At 44.4% G+C, this 18,749-nt stretch overlaps 1 protein-coding gene across 1 annotated transcript in view; it reads left to right on the forward strand.

Moving 5' to 3' along the window:
* The window catches only part of LOC139578293 (plexin-B2-like), a 204,162-nt gene that overhangs the window by 165,000 nt on the left and 20,413 nt on the right, over positions 1 to 18,749 (forward strand). Inside the window, exons 7-22 of the mRNA XM_071405698.1 lie at positions 126 to 252; positions 657 to 813; positions 1,103 to 1,214; positions 3,182 to 3,293; positions 3,503 to 3,604; positions 3,788 to 3,883; positions 4,287 to 4,374; positions 4,635 to 4,798; positions 5,195 to 5,343; positions 5,498 to 5,609; positions 6,159 to 6,295; positions 6,630 to 6,812; positions 7,121 to 7,229; positions 10,321 to 10,530; positions 10,716 to 10,901; positions 11,236 to 11,372. Of these exons, the coding sequence (XP_071261799.1) occupies positions 126 to 252; positions 657 to 813; positions 1,103 to 1,214; positions 3,182 to 3,293; positions 3,503 to 3,604; positions 3,788 to 3,883; positions 4,287 to 4,374; positions 4,635 to 4,798; positions 5,195 to 5,343; positions 5,498 to 5,609; positions 6,159 to 6,295; positions 6,630 to 6,812; positions 7,121 to 7,229; positions 10,321 to 10,530; positions 10,716 to 10,901; positions 11,236 to 11,372 (2,181 nt within the window). The remainder of the gene's footprint in view (positions 1 to 125; positions 253 to 656; positions 814 to 1,102; positions 1,215 to 3,181; positions 3,294 to 3,502; positions 3,605 to 3,787; positions 3,884 to 4,286; positions 4,375 to 4,634; positions 4,799 to 5,194; positions 5,344 to 5,497; positions 5,610 to 6,158; positions 6,296 to 6,629; positions 6,813 to 7,120; positions 7,230 to 10,320; positions 10,531 to 10,715; positions 10,902 to 11,235; positions 11,373 to 18,749) is intronic.

Below are 18,749 nucleotides of genomic sequence, written 5' to 3' on the forward strand. Positions count from 1 at the left end.
ATGTGAGGTATTTTAATGACAGGAAATTACTGTTATTAAGAGGTCACTATGAGACAGGAATGAATGTGTAACAAGCGGACAAAATGGACAGAGAGCAATGGCTGATGGGTGTTGGTGTTCTCCAGGTGTACCAGGAGGTCTGAATGCCGGCGAGCGGAGGAGAAGAACGGCTGGTTGTGGAGCCCCAAGCAGCAGTGTCTGAAGATCGTGTCCTTCAACCCACCCAACCTCAGCTGCAAAAAGACCCAGCAGGTAGTGTACTGTACTGGTCCTGGCAACGGCAGTAATCTCCCTCCGTGATAAGAAATAATAAGAATCAGTGACCCTCTGCTCTGAGACAATATGCATTCTATTGATCCTGCTCAGAAAACTGAAAACTGACTTATTAAAATAGCGGAATGTGCTAGCGCTCAAAGCACCTCTGACTCTGCTCTCCTCCCCCTGTCTCTTTATCTCTCTCATTATCTCTCTCTTTTCTCTCCTCCCCCTGTCTCTTTCTCTCTCTCATTCTCTCTCTATTTCTCTCTCTTTTCTCTCCTCTCTCTGGATGTCTCTCCGTCGCTCTCTCCGTCGCTCTCTCCGTCGCTCTCTCCGTCGCTCTCTCTCTCTCTCTCTCTCTCTCTCTCTCTCTCTCTCTCTCTCTCTCTCTCTCTCAGGTGGAGATCAACGTGCCCTCCCTCCCCTCCTTCGGGCAGGCAGACCGTCTGTGCTGTGTGTTCCCCTCCTATATGAGTGACGCCACCATGTCCTCTGGCCAGGTCACTTGTGCCCTGCCCAATCCCGTCTCCTTACCATCCACACCTGAACACCAGGGTAGGTCATCACCCTCAGTCTCCACTGGCACTGCAGTAGGGCCAGGAGCTGTTCCTGACTACATGACCTGAACAAGAGAAACTCTGAGCCCTAATTATAGGCTGTAGCTTCTTAAAGCCCAGAGTTGTTCCTGGTCAGGACAGGTGGTCAAGAAAAAACTCCTGGCCCTACTATTGCTTTGTTTCATTGACCTTGAAGGCTGTTTTTTGTATATGTTACATTCACTACAACCTGTATCGTCACCAATCACAATGCCACTCATTCACCCTGTTCCTCTCTGTGCCTGTAGATTTCGTGGGGGTGCCCATTAAGATCTTTGTGAACGAGTCGGTGGAGCTGGCCACCAGGGAGTTCAATTTCTACAACTGTTCAGCCACTGTGAGGAAAGCAGAGAGCACACCGTGAGTTAACTAGCCCTCCTACTGTACTTTACTCTCTGTACTGTACTCTCTGGACTGTACTCTCTGGACTGTACTCTCTGGACTGTACTCTCCTACTGTACTCTCTGGACTGTACTCTCTGAACGATACTCTCCTACTGTACTCTCTGGACTGTACTCTCTGGACTGTACTCTCCTACTGTACTCTCTGGAATGTACTCTCCTACTGTACTCTCTGGACTGTACTCTCTGGACTGTACTCTCCTACTGTACTTTCTGGACTGTACTCTCTGGACTGTACTCTCTGGACTGTACTCTCCTACTGTACTCTCTGGAATGTACTCTCCTACTGTACTCTCTGGACTGTACTCTCTGGACTGTACTCTCCTACTGTACTTTCTGGGCTGTACTCTCTGGACTGTACTCTCTGGACTGTACTCTCCTACTGTACTCTCTGGACTGTACTCTCTGAACGATACTCTCCTACTGTACTCTCTGGACTGTACTCTCTGGACTGTACTCTCCTACTGTACTCTCTGGAATGTACTCTCCTACTGTACTCTCTGGACTGTACTCTCTGGACTGTACTCTCCTACTGTACTTTCTGGACTGTACTCTCTGGACTGTACTCTCTGGACTGTACTCTCCTACTGTACTCTCTGGAATGTACTCTCCTACTGTACTTTCTGGACTGTACTCTCTGGACTGTACTCTCCTACTGTACTCTCTGGAATGTACTCTCCTACTGTACTCTCTGGACTGTACTCTCTGGACTGTACTCTCCTACTGTACTCTCTGGACTGTACTCTCTGGACGGTACTCTCTGAACTGTACTCTCCTACTGTACTCTCTGGACTGTACTCTCCCACTGTACTCTCTGGACTGTACTCTCCTACTGTACTCTCTGGACTGTACTCTCCCACTGTACTCTCTGGACTGTACTCTCCCACTGTACTCTCTGGACTGTACTCTCTGGACTGTACTCTCCTACTGTACTCTCTGGAATGTACTCTCCTACTGTACTTTCTGGACTGTACTCTCTGGACTGTACTCTCTGGACTGTACTCTCCTACTGTACTCTCTGGACTGTACTCTCTGGACTGTACTCTCCTACTGTACTTTCTGGGCTGTACTCTCTGGACTGTACTCTCTGGACTGTACTCTCCTACTGTACTCTCTGGACTGTACTCTCTGGACTGTACTCTCCTACTGTACTCTCTGGACTGTACTCTCCTACTGTACTCTCTGGACTGTACTCTCTGGACTGTACTTTCCTACTGTACTCTGTACTCTCCTACTGCACTGTACTCTCTCATTGAAACACAGTACTCTCCCACTCTCTGTACTCTCCCATTGACCAGACTCACTGGGTTTTAGTGCCGACAACCTTGATGGAAATGAATAGCTGCATGTGCACAAATGAGAGAAAGGTTTCTGTGTGTAAATTTTGTGTGATGCATGAATGATACTGGGATTGAATGCACCTCTTGCATTTTCCCCCTTTTTTATTACCAACCAGAGGAAATTGCTTCAGTTTCCTTTTCATTAATCAAAAAATGAAAGTCGATCTCATACGTATATGTGTTTTCTCTTTTGCTGCTTCGAGGGCTGTTTTTTCAGGAGGAAGTGTGTGATAAATGGGCTTTGTTTATCAGGTTACAGATATATATTTACCATCAACAATATAGGTTCTACTGTTACAGGAGTACTATCATGGATTTACATGTTTTAAAAAGAGATTGCCTCCCTGCTGTGTGTGTGTGTGTGTGTGTGTGTGTGTGTGTGTGTGTGTGTGTGTGTGTGTGTGTGTGTGTGTGTGTGTGTGTGTGTGTGTGTGTGTGTGTGTGTGTGTGTGTGTGTGTGTGTGTGTGTGTGTGTGTGTGTGTGTGTGTGTGTGTGTGTGTGTGTGTGTGTGTGTGTGTGTGTGTGTGTGTGCGTTTGTATGTGCGTGCGTTTGTATGTGCGTGCGTTTGTATGTGCGTATCTCAGGTGTTTGTCGTGTGTGGCCAGCCCATGGGGCTGCCAGTGGAACACCCAGGACCACACCTGCCAGGACAAGGACGACACTGTGTTGGGCCCTCAAATCATCAAACACAGACAGGTAGCTAGGTGCTCCACTAAACTGGCCTAATATACATTGCATGTATGCTAAGAGTCAAAATCATAAGTGTTTTTGTTTGGAATATCAGTTTGTAAGTCAGCAGATGCATGCCAACTGATAAATGATCCGTCTGGATGACAGTTTGTCCGTCGAATAACTAAAGGCATAAATGCAAATGCTCAAATTGTAGTATTTCCATCTGTGTTCAGGGGGCAAGATGTCCCCAGTTCGAGAACCCTGATCCTGTGCTCATTCCTGTGGGGTTCAAAACCACCATCGGCTTCGAGGGCATCAACCTGGATGTTTACCAGGTACTGGAAAAAAGATAATGTCTTATATAGCTGTTATATAGCTTTATAGCTGTTATCAAACAATTCAAAGAACAGTAGGCGCTAGTTAATTATGAATCAGACTATAGTATCGTTGAGATGAGGCCTTGATAACTGCTCATGTATGAAGTTTGTTAACTCTCTGCTCCTCTGCTTTTTCCCTAGGACCGGGTGTTCACCATCGGCACAGAGCTGATGAGAAACATGGAGGAGGACGTCAGGGCTGAAGATGGGCCCTTCTACAGCTTCAACGGTTTTAACGTATGTCAGTGCTTCTTATTGCACCACACCTGTCAATTGTAGCTTTCACCACTTCTAAAAGGTGTAAAGGGTTGATCATGTGTTGCTGGGTCATGATATGATATTGTATTGTTTGTTTACGTTACCTGGTTTGTGTCAGTTTGATATTATAGCACCCCCTCATGGAAAACAATCCCAATGTTATTTTAACATCCTCAAACTGTGGATTTTGTGTGATTTTAAAACATCTTAGAAGCACTATAGAGTGGTGGGTACCAGCATCCAGCCACATTATTTTCATACATTGATTTATTCAGCTATTTTTGAATGGCTGCCAAAGTGTGTATGGGGCGGCAAGTAGCCTAGTGGTTAATCACTTCTTTCACAAACTGTATTAATAATTCATTATTTTCTCCGTTTCTAGTTTTCCTTCGATAAGTCACAGGAGACCAACGTTCTGTTCTACGTGAAGGACAAACAGTCGGGCAAGAAAATAGACAGCACGCTGAATGGTAAATGGTGCATCTTTTTGCAACTCTGTTGACAACGTTCCAAAGGACCATGTGGACATAAATGACAACTGGGGAAGTCTTATTTGGCAAAGTGATAAATTAATACATTGACACATTTAACACAATACTTTTTGCAATCGTCTAAGTGAATTGGTCAAACATCATATCAGACCTTGTACTATCGATGATCCAGTGTCATGTAAATGAAATGACAGAATAGTCTTGACATTCCAAGGCGTCCCTATTATCTTCCTTCACAGTGACCCTATATAGCTGCTCGCTGGGCCGTGAGGACTGCAGCCTGTGTAAGAACGCTGACCCTAAGTACAGCTGTGTGTGGTGTGTCAAAAGGAAGTCGTGCGTCTATGAGAAGCTGTGTACTAATGACCAGGGTACAGAGTGCCCTGACCCACACATCACTGACGTGAGTAGCACCCACAGTACAGTAGTTGTCTCCTAACTATATACTAATGACTTATCTTTGAACCTGCAACAATATCGACTTTTGATTATCACTGACTGACTAGGCATGTTAATGATCACTTCATTGACTGCTACTGACAACTGGATCAGTTACCAGACTGGTTATTTGCTATTTAAAGAGGTACCTCTGATCAATGCTCATTTTCTAAAGACTGGACTAGCTGCAGTCCTGAACGCAGTCTTTTCACAGACTGTGGGGTCACATTCTGCATGTGTTTGTGGCTTATTTCCTGGTGCTACTCTGTAAGCCACTCTATACACTGTCATCTAAAAGCTGTACGGTAGTGCAAATCTAAAAGCCTGTCATCTTAAATCTGTTCCCCAATCCCCCTCCCAGATCATCCCTCGCTACGGGCCCGTGAGGGGGGGCATCACTGTCACCATCAAGGGCTCCAACCTGGGCATCCACAAGGAGGACATCAAGGCCATCAGTGTGGTGGGGGTCCCCTGTATACATCAGGAGAACAAATACGCCGTCTCCACCAGGTAACATACACTGGCAACCCAGTCACCGCTGTCCCCTTCTCACAATAGGCGTTGATGGAGGCGGTCCACTCAACAGTAGATTTAAATCTGAAATGTAATCTAGAATGTCTAAATATAATATCTAAGTCTTCCCCCCTGTCTCTCTGTTTTACAGCGTGGTGTGTGAGATCGGGCCCTTGGATCCCCTGAGTAAAAACTGGGGCCAGGTGGAAGTGGAGGTAGAGGGAGGGAAGAGAGGAACGTCATCTGCTTTCTTCACATACCGGGTAACAAACCTACCGCACTCCTTCACTTCAATAACACTCCTTCACTTCAGGATGAGAGGGCAGACTCGTGAAGTGGAAAATGCTTTTACATGATTTGGTTATGCTATCACCATTCAATTTCACAGCTATACAGACGCTGTATTACAGAGCTTCTTATCGGCCCGCATGAAGGGCATGTCGTTTAAGTGTAATATCCAAATAAAATACATGAATGTTCTGTTGAATGAACTACTCTGGTAATGCCACACTGGCAGATAATGCCCAGTACGATAAGATTAAATTGATTTGTGTGTATTATAGTTTAACAAGGTGCTATACGGCGACTCAATTTCCTCTGGTGCCTTAACAGGGTACATTGGAGCAATTTCACTGCCTTTTTTATATCTTGCACGGCTAATGCTTCCCCACAGGGGACCGCCCCCCCTAACTGTTTACTCAGCAAGTTGAAGGAAATGCGAAGTGTGTGGGTGTGTGTGCATTTTGAAAGCCTTGTGGGGGAAGAGATGAGACAAGAATATGATGAGTGTTTTTTACTACCTGATCCTCCAGGACCCCATCGCCCGCTCGGTGCACCCCGCCAACGGCTCCAAGGCCGGGGGGACGGTCATCACCATCTCTGGCTTCAACCTAGACACAGCCACCAGGGAGGACATTGCCGTCACCGTTGGGGGGGTGGTGTGCACTGTGTAAGTACTGTTGCATCCTGGGAAGGGAACCAGTGTCAAGAAGGGTTGCGCTTGTCTGGTCTTTAGATCTGTATGTGTTGGCTTTCAGCCAATTCTTTGGCATGACAACGTGCAAAAGAAAAAGTGTTGTAAGCTAAAGTGAATACAGAACTATCAAGCAGGTTAGGGTTGGGAGTTGCATTCAAATATGGGCATGATTTTCTTTAATAAGAAAGCCCTGTATTGACTACAGAAAGCCCTGTACTGGCATGTTAGTCTCCTGTGCACCGTGACCCCGGTTGACCCCTAGTGCTGAGCGATCTGTGTCGCTGGCTGACTGTGTCCTTGTCTGCAGGGAGACGTTTGGTGCAGCCATCACCTGCAGGATGGGAGAGTACAGGGCGGATAAGGTTCCCTCTGACCTGCTCATGGTGACAGTAAAGTATGGGAAGAGCACCACCACAGCCGTCCCCACAGCCTTCCAGTTCTGGGAGAACCCCACTATCCTGGACCATCACCCCAAGGGAAGCTTTGTGTGGTGAGTCCCAGTCCTCGAGACAAGAGGCTATTATCGAGGCTTCCACATTGTCTCACATCAGATAGCACGTCAACTCCGTCTGCACTGAGAAGCGCCGGGTTAGAATGATGCCACCTGTCGAAACACAATAAAGTGTACCCTAGAGTCTAGTTTAATGGCATTCAATTTCCAACACACCTGGCTTCCTCTCCAGATACCAGTTGGTAGCTTAAATGTGATATCTCTTCTGTAGATGAAATGTGAATGTGAGTCCCGCCATGGGTTAAAACCATACCTTTTGTCCCTTTGTGATGGTGATGTTGTTTCAGTGGTGGGAGGACCATCGTGGTGACTGGATCTGGGTTTGACCTAATTCAGAACGCCATCATGAGGGTCCAGGCCTCGGCTGACAAGTGGGCCGGCATAACTCCTACTGAGGTATGGACTCTCTTTCTCTGCCTCTCTCTCTCTCTGCCTCTCTCTGTCTCTCTCTCTCGATGCCTCTTTCTCTCTCTGTCTCTCTCTCTTTCTCTCGCTGTCTCTCTCTCTTTCTCTCTCTGCTTCTCTCTCTTTGCCTCGCTCTCGCTCTCATATTGATATTCAATGTGCTTAATTGGCATGAAGGACAAGGTCAATGTTATCAAAGCGAAGTGATACATACAGTGCTTTCAGAAAGTATTCAGACCCCTTGACTTTTTCCACTTTTTGTTATTTTACAGCCTTATTCTAAAATGTATTAAATTGTTTTTCCCCCTCATCAATCTACACACAATACCCCATAATGACAAAACAAAAATAGGTTTTTAGAAATGTTTGCACATTTATTTAAAAATAAAATACGAAATATCACATTTACATAAGTATTCAGACCCTTTACTGACCCTTGTTGAAGCACCTTTGGCAGCAATTACACCCTCAAGTCTTCTTGGGTATGACACCACAAGCTTGGCACACCTTTATTTGGTGATTTTCTCCCATTCCTCTCTGCAGATCCTCTCAAGCTCTGTCAGGTTGGATGGGGAGCATCGCTGCACAGCTATTTTCAGGTCTCTCCAGAGATGTTAGATTGGGTTCAAATCTGGGCTCGGGCGGGCCCCTCAAGGACATTCAGAGACTTGTCCCGAAGCCCCTCCTGCGTTGTCTTGGCTGTGTGCTTAGGGTCGTTGTCCTGTTGGAAGGTGAACCTTTGCCCCAGTCTGAGTTCCTGAGCTCTCTGGAGCAGGTTTTCATCAAGAATCTCTCTGTACTTTGCTCCGTTCATCTTTCCCTCGATCCTGACTAGTCTCACAGTTCATGTCGCTGAAAAACATCCCTACAGCATGATGCTGTCACCACCATGCTTCACCGTAGGGATGGTGCCAGGTTTTCTCCAGACGTGACGCTTAGCATTCAAGCCAAATAGTTCAATTTCATCAGACCAGAGAATCTTGTTTCTCAGATTCTGAGAGTAATTTAGGTGCCTTTTGGCAAACTCCAAACGGGCTGTCATGTGAATTTTAATGAGGAGTGGCTTCCGTCTGGCCACTCTACCGTAAAGGCATGATTGGTGGAGTGCTGCAGAGAGGGTTTCCTTCTTAAAGGTTCTCCCATCTCCACAGAGGAACTCTGGAGCTCTGTCAGAGTGACCATCGGGTTTTTGGTCACCTCCCTGACCAAGGCCCTTCTCCCCCATTTCAAATCAAATCAAATCAAATCACATTTTATTAGTCACATACACATGGTGAACCTTTGGCCGGGCGGCCAGCTCTAGGTAGAGTCTTGGTGGTTCCAAACTTCTTCCATTTAAGAATGATGGAGGCCACGGTGTTCTTGGGGACCTTCAATGCTGCAGATTTTTTTTGTACTCTTTCCCTGATCTACGGACAGCTCTACTATGTACAATTCCTTCGACCTCATGTCTTGGTTTTTGCTCTGTTAACTGTGGGACCTAATATAGTCAGGTGCGTGCCTTTCCAAATCATGTCCAATTAATTGAATTTACAACTGGTGGACTCCAATCAAGTTGTAGAAACATCTCAAGGATGATCAATGGAAACAGGATGCACCTGAGCTCAATTTCGAGTCTCATAGAAAAGGGTTTGAATACTTCCTTAATTCCATTTTAAATTTTTAATAAATGTTTTTTTTAAATCTAGAAACCTGTTTTTCGCTTTGTCATTATGGGGTATTGTGTGTAGATTGATGAATATAAAAAAAAAATGTAATACAATTTAGAATAAGGCTGTAACATAACAAAATGTAGAAAAAGCCAAGGGGTCTGAATACTTTTCCCAAATGCACTGTATACAAAATATGAAAACAACAGTGAGAACAATAAGAATAGTAGATATAAAACTAATGAAATATAAATATATAACAAATAAATATAATGACTGGTGCACTTATATTGTCTATTACTTATAATACAGGGAGAAAATACAAAATAATATGTTTCCTTCCTTACCATTTGGCAAGCTGTGACATACTGTGCTGCCAACTCAATAACATCAGACCTTAACTCCAAAAATATACAGTTTCTCTCTCTCGGGCTCTATACACTGTCTGTCTATGTTTCTGTCTCTGTCTCTCAGCCCTAAACCTAAAAGCCTAAACCATCCCTTTATCTCAACCACATATGGACTGTTATGGACTCTTCATAACTATCCTGGAAGATTGATGCAGAAAAAGCTCTGATTCATCCAGAAATAATCAATCCAGTTTTTTTTTATGTCACACAGTGTCCCCAGAGCTGCTGTAGTGGCCTTGCAGAGAGGACTTAATGTCACACAGTGCCCCCAGAGTTGCTGTAGTGGCCTTGCAGAGAGGACTTAATGTCACACAGTGTCCCCAGAGCTGCTGTAGTGGCCTTGCAGAGAGGACTTAATGTCACACAGTGTCCCCAGAGCTGCTGTAGTGGCCTTGCAGAGAGGACTTAATGTCACACAGTGTCCCCAGAGCTGCTGTAGTGGCCTTGCAGAGAGGACTTAATGTCACACAGTGCCCCCAGAGCTGCTGTAGTAGCCTTGCAGAGAGGACTTAATGTCACACAGTGTCCCCAGAGCTGCTGTAGTGGCCTTGCAGAGAGGACTTAATGTCACACAGTGCCCCCAGAGCTGCTGTAGTGGCCTTGCAGAGAGGACTTAATGTCACAGTGTCCCCAGAGCTGCTGTAGTGGCCTTGCAGAGAGGACTTAATGTCACACAGTGCCCCCAGAGCTGCTGTAGTAAGTAGCCTTGCAGAGAGGACTTAATGTCACACAGTGTCCCCAGAGCTGCTGTAGTGGCCTTGCAGATGCGGACTCCTGCCCCTGATGCCTTGGGCAGGATAAGCAACGATTTTATTAATTTCATTTAGAGGCTAAATTTAATACCGGAATTAAGGTTCCAGTGGATTATGTGGTTAGGCAGCTCTGTTCCTCTCTATCTCCTTAGGTGGCAGGGACTTGGGGCCATGTACTTACAGGGACATGGGGCCCCACAAATTGGTGGATGATAAAGCTTACGTATTAAAGACCTCCTCCTCCTCTCCTCCTCCCCTCCTGCTCCCCCAGTACCTCCAGGAGGCTCTGAGTAAGAACAACACGGTAATCCAGTTCCTGACCCCGGCCGTCAACAGGTCTTCTGAGTCCCATTTGTTCAGGACCTTCATCCAGCTGGACAACTGGGGGAGGGAGCTCAAGCCCTTCGACTACCACCCTGACCCCGCCTTCGACCCCCTCACCAAGAAGATCATCACCGAGACCTCCATCATTGTCGTCACTGTGAGTATTAGAGGCTGATAGGGTCCATAAATGTACAATGTTATGTTTAGGTTCAGGAATTTTCCTGACCTAGTTACAGGCTACAACTAGGGCCTTGAGTTTTTTCCGGTTAGTCCTGACTCATAGTTACAGTATGTTGTTACCTACAGTATGTCCAATAATTCCTTACCATGTTCCACCTCCAGGGCCGAGGTTTCGAAAAAGCCATGACAGCCAAAGAGGCCCAGGCGTTTGTGGGGGATGTCCCGTGCTATGTCAACGCCCTCCAGGATGACAAGCTGTTCTTGGATCCCCCGTCTAGCCAGCCCCAGGCCCGCTCCAAACGCCACCGCAGACGCAGAGACACCAGCTCCGACCCATTGGACCTGCTGGTGAGAATACACACACACACACACACACACACACACACACACACACACACACACACACACACACACACACACACACACACACACACACACACACACACACACACACACACACACACACACACACACATGCATGGATCTGTCTTTGCTATCTTTTAACTTATCTGCAGTTTCCTAAAGATGAGTAATTGAAATCTGCTTGCCAAAATAGATCCAGAGTAACTTGGTGTCTGTCAGGGCAACTTAATGTTAACAGTTGCCAAATTGGTTTGAAGGCATTCTTCTATCTACAGTTTTGGTAATAAATTGCTCCTGCTGCTACCTGTGTGTGTTCCAGATTAAGTTTGGGAATGGCGAGTGGGTGGTGGGCTCTGTGCACTACGAGAGCAATAATGAGGTTCCTCTCTTCATCATCATCCCTGCTGTCATCATCCCCATGCTGCTCATCATCCTCGTCTCCGTCTACTGCTACAGGTAGGCTAGATAACCAGAATACAGGACAGTTACACCATACCACCTTTAGGCTAGATAACCAGAATACAGGACAGTTACACCATACCACCTTTAGGCTAGATAACCAGAATACAGGACAGTTACACCATACCACCTTTAGGCTAGATAACCAGAATACTGGACAATTACACCATACCACCTTTAGGCTAGATAACCAGAATACAGGACAGTTACACTATACCACCTTTAGGCTAGATAACCAGAATACAGGACAGTTACACCATACCACCTTTAGGCTAGATAACCAGAATACAGGACAGTTACACCGGGCCACCTTTAAGCTAGATAACCAGAATACTGGACAGTTACACCATACCACCTTTAGGCTAGATAACCAGAATACTGGACAGTTACACCATGCCACCTTTAGGCTAGATAACCAGAATACAGGACAGTTACACCATACCACCTTTAGGCTAGATAACCAGAATACTGGACAGTTACATCATACCACCTTTAGGCTAGATAACCAGAATACTGCACAGTTACACCATACCACCTTTAGGCTAGATAACCAGAATACTGGACAGTTACACCATACCACCTTTAGGCTAGATAACCAGAATACTGCACAGTTACACCATACCACCTTTAGGCTAGATAACCAGAATACAGGACAGTTACACCATACCACCTTTAGGCTAGATAACCAGAATACTGGACAGTTACATCATACCACCTTAAGGCTAGATAACCAGAATACTGCACAGTTACACCATACCACCTTTAGGCTAGATAACCAGAATACTGGACAGTTACACCATACCACCTTTAGGCTAGATAACCAGAATACTGCACAGTTACACCATACCACCTTAAGGCTAGATAACCAGAATACTGCACAGTTACACCATACCACCTTTAGGCTAGATAACCAGAATACAGGACAGTTACACCATATAGTACCACCTTTAGGCTAGATAACCAGAATACTGGACAGTTACACCATATAGTACCACCTTTAGGCTAGATAACCAGAATACTGGACAGTTACACCATATAGTACCACCTTTAGGCTAGATAACCAGAATACAGGACAGTTACACCATACCACCTTTAGGCTAGATAACCAGAATACTGCACAGTTACACCATACCACCTTTAGGCTAGATAACCAGAATACAGGACAGTTACACCGGGCCACCTTTAGGCTACATAACCAGAATACTGGACAGTTACACCATATAGTACCACCTTTAGGCTAGATAACCAGAATACAGGACAGTTACACCATGCCACCTTAAGACTAGATAACCAGAATACTGGACAGTTACACCATGCCACCTTAAAGCTAGATAACCAGAATACTGGACAGTTACACCATATAGTACCACCTTTAGGCTAGATAACCAGAATACAGGACAGTTACACCATATAGTACCACCTATAGGCTAGATAACCAGAATACAGGACAGTTACACCATGCCACCTTAAGGCTAGATAACCAGAATACAGGACAGTTACACCATATAGTACCACCTTTAGGCTAGATAACCAGAATACAGGACAGTTACACCATATAGTACCACCTTTAGGCTAGATAACCAGAATACAGGACAGTTACACCATATAGTACCACATTTAGGCTAGATAACCAGAATACAGGACAGTTACACCATGCCACCTTAAGGCTAGATAACCAGAATACAGGACAGTTACACCATATAGTACCACCTTTAAGCTAGATAACCAGAATACAGGACAGTTACACCATATAGTACCACCTTAAGGCTACATAACCAGAATACAGGACAGTTACACCATACCACCTTTAGGCTAGATAACCAGAATAGTGGACAGTTACACCATGCCACCGCAAGGCTAGATAACCAGAATACAGGACAGTTACACCATACCACCTTTAGGCTAGATAACCAGAATACTGGACAGTTACCACCTTAAGGCTAGATAACCAGAATACAGGACAATTACACCATACCACCTTTAGGCTAGATAACCAGAATACTGGACAGTTACACCATGCCACCTTAAGGATAGATGACCAGAATAGTGGACAGTTACACCATGCCACCTTAAGGCTAGATAACCAGAATACAGGACAGTTACACCATACCACCTTTAGGCTAGATAACCAGAATACAGGACAGTTACACCATACCGCCTTTCTCCATGACCAACATACAGGACAGTTACACCATATAGTACCACCTTTAGGCTATATAACCAGAATACAGGACAGTTACACCATGCCACCTTAAGGCTAGATAACCAGAATACAGGACAGTTACACCATACCACCTTTAGGCTAGATAACCAGAATACAGGACAGTTACACCATACCGCCTTTCTCCATGACCAACATACAGGACAGTTACACCATATAGTACCACCTTTAGGCTATATAACCAGAATACAGGACAGTTACACCATATAGTACCACCTTTAGGCTAGATAACCAGAATACAGGACAGTTACACCATACCGCCTTTCTCCATGACCAACATACAGGACAGTTACACCATATAGTACCACCTTTAGGCTATATAACCAGAATACAGGACAGTTACACCATATAGTACCACCTTTAGGCTAGATAACCAGAATACAGGACAGTTACACCATGCCACCTTAAGGCTAGATAACCAGAATACAGGACAGTTACACCATACCACCTTTAGGCTAGATAACCAGAATACTGGACAGTTACACCATGCCACCTTTAGGCTAGATAACCAGAATACAGGACAGTTACACCATACCACCTTTAGGCTAGATAACCAGAATACTGGACAGTTACACCATACCACCTTTAGGCTAGATAACCAGAATACTGGACAGTTACACCATGCCACCTTTAGGCTAGATAACCAGAATACAGGACAGTTACACCATACCACCTTTAGGCTAGATAACCAGAATACAGGACAGTTACACCATACCACCTTTAGGCTAGATAACCAGAATACAGGACAGTTACACCATATAGTACCACCTTTAGGCTAGATAACCAGAATACTGGACAGTTACACCATGCCACCTTAAAGCTAGATAACCAGAATACTGGACAGTTACACCATATAGTACCACCTTTAGGCTAGATAACCAGAATACAGGACAGTTACACCATATAGTACCACCTATAGGCTAGATAACCAGAATACAGGACAGTTACACCATGCCACCTTAAGGCTAGATAACCAGAATACAGGACAGTTACACCATATAGTACCACCTTTAGGCTAGATAACCAGAATACAGGACAGTTACACCATATAGTACCACCTTTAGGCTAGATAACCAGAATACAGGACAGTTACACCATATAGTACCACCTATAGGCTAGATAACCAGAATACAGGACAGTTACACCATGCCACCTTAAGGCTAGATAACCAGAATACAGGACAGTTACACCATATAGTACCACCTTTAGGCTAGATAACCAGAATACAGGACAGTTACACCATATAGTACCACCTTTAGGCTAGATAACCAGAATACAGGACAGTTACACCATATAGTACCACCTTTAAGCTAGATAACCAGAATACAGGACAGTTACACCATACCACCTTTAGGCTAGATAACCAGAATACAGGACAGTTACACCATACCACCTTTAGGCTAGATAACCAGAATACAGGACAGTTACACCATACCACCTTAAGGATAGATAACCAGAATACAGGACAGTTACACCATGCCACCTTTAGGCTAGATAACCAGAATACAGGACAGTTACACAATACCACCTTTAGGCTAGATAACCAGAATACAGGACAGTTACACCATACCACCTTTAGGCTAGATAACCAGAATACAGGACAGTTACACCATATAGTACCACCTTTAGGCTAGATAACCAGAATACTGGACAGTTACACCATGCCACCTTAAAGCTAGATAACCAGAATACTGGACAGTTACACCATATAGTACCACCTTTAGGCTAGATAACCAGAATACAGGACAGTTACACCATATAGTACCACCTATAGGCTAGATAACCAGAATACAGGACAGTTACACCATGCCACCTTAAGGCTAGATAACCAGAATACAGGACAGTTACACCATATAGTACCACCTTTAGGCTAGATAACCAGAATACAGGACAGTTACACCATATAGTACCACCTTTAGGCTAGATAACCAGAATACAGGACAGTTACACCATATAGTACCACCTATAGGCTAGATAACCAGAATACAGGACAGTTACACCATGCCACCTTAAGGCTAGATAACCAGAATACAGGACAGTTACACCATATAGTACCACCTTTAGGCTAGATAACCAGAATACAGGACAGTTACACCATATAGTACCACCTTTAGGCTAGATAACCAGAATACAGGACAGTTACACCATATAGTACCACCTTTAAGCTAGATAACCAGAATACAGGACAGTTACACCATACCACCTTTAGGCTAGATAACCAGAATACAGGACAGTTACACCATACCACCTTTAGGCTAGATAACCAGAATACAGGACAGTTACACCATACCACCTTAAGGATAGATAACCAGAATACAGGACAGTTACACCATGCCACCTTTAGGCTAGATAACCAGAATACAGGACAGTTACACAATACCACCTTTAGGCTAGATAACCAGAATACTGGACAGTTACATCATATAGTACCACCTTAAAGCTAGATAACCAGAATACAGGACAGTTACACCATATAGTACCACCTTAAAGCTAGATAACCAGAATACAGGACAGTTACACCATACCACCTTTAGGCTAGATAACCAGAATACAGGACAGTTACACCATACCACCTTAAGGCTAGATAACCAGAATACAGGACAGTTACACCATGCCACCTTTAGGCTAGATAACCAGAATACAGGACAGTTACACAATACCACCTTTAGGCTAGATAACCAGAATACTGGACAGTTACATCATACCACCTTTAGGCTAGATAACCAGAATACAGGACAGTTACACCATACCACCTTTAGGCTAGATAACCAGAATACTGGACAGTTACACCATACCACCTTTAGGCTAGATAACCAGAATACTGGACAGTTACACCATGCCACCTTTAGGCTAGATAACCAGAATACAGGACAGTTACACCATACCACCTTTAGGCTAGATAACCAGAATACTGGACAGTTACACCATACCACCTTTAGGCTAGATAACCAGAATACTGGACAGTTACACCATGCCACCTTTAGGCTAGATAACCAGAATACAGGACAGTTACACCATACCACCTTTAGGCTAGATAACCAGAATACTGCACAGTTACACCATACCACCTTTAGGCTAGATAACCAGAATACTGGACAGTTACACCATACCACCTTTAGGCTAGATAACCAGAATACTGCACAGTTACACCATACCACCTTAAGGCTAGATAACCAGAATACTGCACAGTTACACCATACCACCTTTAGGCTAGATAACCAGAATACAGGACAGTTACACCATATAGTACCACCTTTAGGCTAGATAACCAGAATACTGGACAGTTACACCATATAGTACCACCTTTAGGCTAGATAACCAGAATACTGGACAGTTACACCATATAGTACCACCTTTAGGCTAGATAACCAGAATACAGGACAGTTACACCATACCACCTTTAGGCTAGATAACCAGAATACAGGACAGTTACACCATATAGTACCACCTTTAGGCTAGATAACCAGAATACTGGACAGTTACACCATATAGTACCACCTTTAGGCTAGATAACCAGAATACTGGACAGTTACACCATATAGTACCACCTTTAGGCTAGATAACCAGAATACAGGACAGTTACACCATACCACCTTTAGGCTAGATAACCAGAATACTGCACAGTTACACCATACCACCTTTAGGCTAGATAACCAGAATACAGGACAGTTACACCGGGCCACCTTTAGGCTACATAACCAGAATACTGGACAGTTATACCATATAGTACCACCTTTAGGCTAGATAACCAGAATACAGGACAGTTACACCATGCCACCTTAAGACTAGATAACCAGAATACTGGACAGTTACACCATGCCACCTTAAAGCTAGATAACCAGAATACTGGACAGTTACACCATATAGTACCACCTTTAGGCTAGATAACCAGAATACAGGACAGTTACACCATATAGTACCACCTATAGGCTAGATAACCAGAATACAGGACAGTTACACCATGCCACCTTAAGGCTAGATAACCAGAATACAGGACAGTTACACCATATAGTACCACCTTTAGGCTAGATAACCAGAATACAGGACAGTTACACCATATAGTACCACCTTTAGGCTAGATAACCAGAATACAGGACAGTTACACCATATAGTACCACCTTTAGGCTAGATAACCAGAATACAGGACAGTTACACCATGCCACCTTAAGGCTAGATAACCAGAATACAGGACAGTTACACCATATAGTACCACCTTAAGGCTACATAACCAGAATACAGGACAGTTACACCATACCACCTTTAGGCTAGATAACCAGAATAGTGGACAGTTACACCATGCCACCGCAAGGCTAGATAACCAGAATACAGGACAGTTACACCATACCACCTTTAGGCTAGATAACCAGAATACTGGACAGTTACCACCTTAAGGAGAGATAACCAGAATACAGGACAATTACACCATACCACCTTTAGGCTAGATAACCAGAATACTGGACAGTTACACCATACCACCTTAAGGATAGATGACCAGAATAGTGGACAGTTACACCATGCCACCTTAAGGCTAGATAACCAGAATACAGGACAGTTACACCATACCACCTTTAGGCTAGATAACCAGAATACAGGACAGTTACACCATACCGCCTTTCTCCATGACCAACATACAGGACAGTTACACCATATAGTACCACCTTTAGGCTATATAACCAGAATACAGGACAGTTACACCATGCCACCTTAAGGCTAGATAACCAGAATACAGGACAGTTACACCATACCACCTTTAGGCTAGATAACCAGAATACAGGACAGTTACACCATACCGCCTTTCTCCATGACCAACATACAGGACAGTTACACCATATAGTACCACCTTTAGGCTATATAACCAGAATACAGGACAGTTACACCATATAGTACCACCTTTAGGCTAGATAACCAGAATACAGGACAGTTACACCATACCGCCTTTCTCCATGACCAACATACAGGACAGTTACACCATATAGTACCACCTTTAGGCTATATAACCAGAATACAGGACAGTTACACCATATAGTACCACCTTTAGGCTAGATAACCAGAATACAGGACAGTTACACCATGCCACCTTTAGGCTAGATAACCAGAATACAGGACAGTTACACCATATAGTACCACCTTTAGGCTAGATAACCAGAATACTG

Source organism: Salvelinus alpinus, chromosome 6, assembly GCF_045679555.1.
Source record: "Salvelinus alpinus chromosome 6, SLU_Salpinus.1, whole genome shotgun sequence".
Classification (NCBI taxonomy): Eukaryota; Metazoa; Chordata; class Actinopteri; order Salmoniformes; family Salmonidae; genus Salvelinus; species Salvelinus alpinus.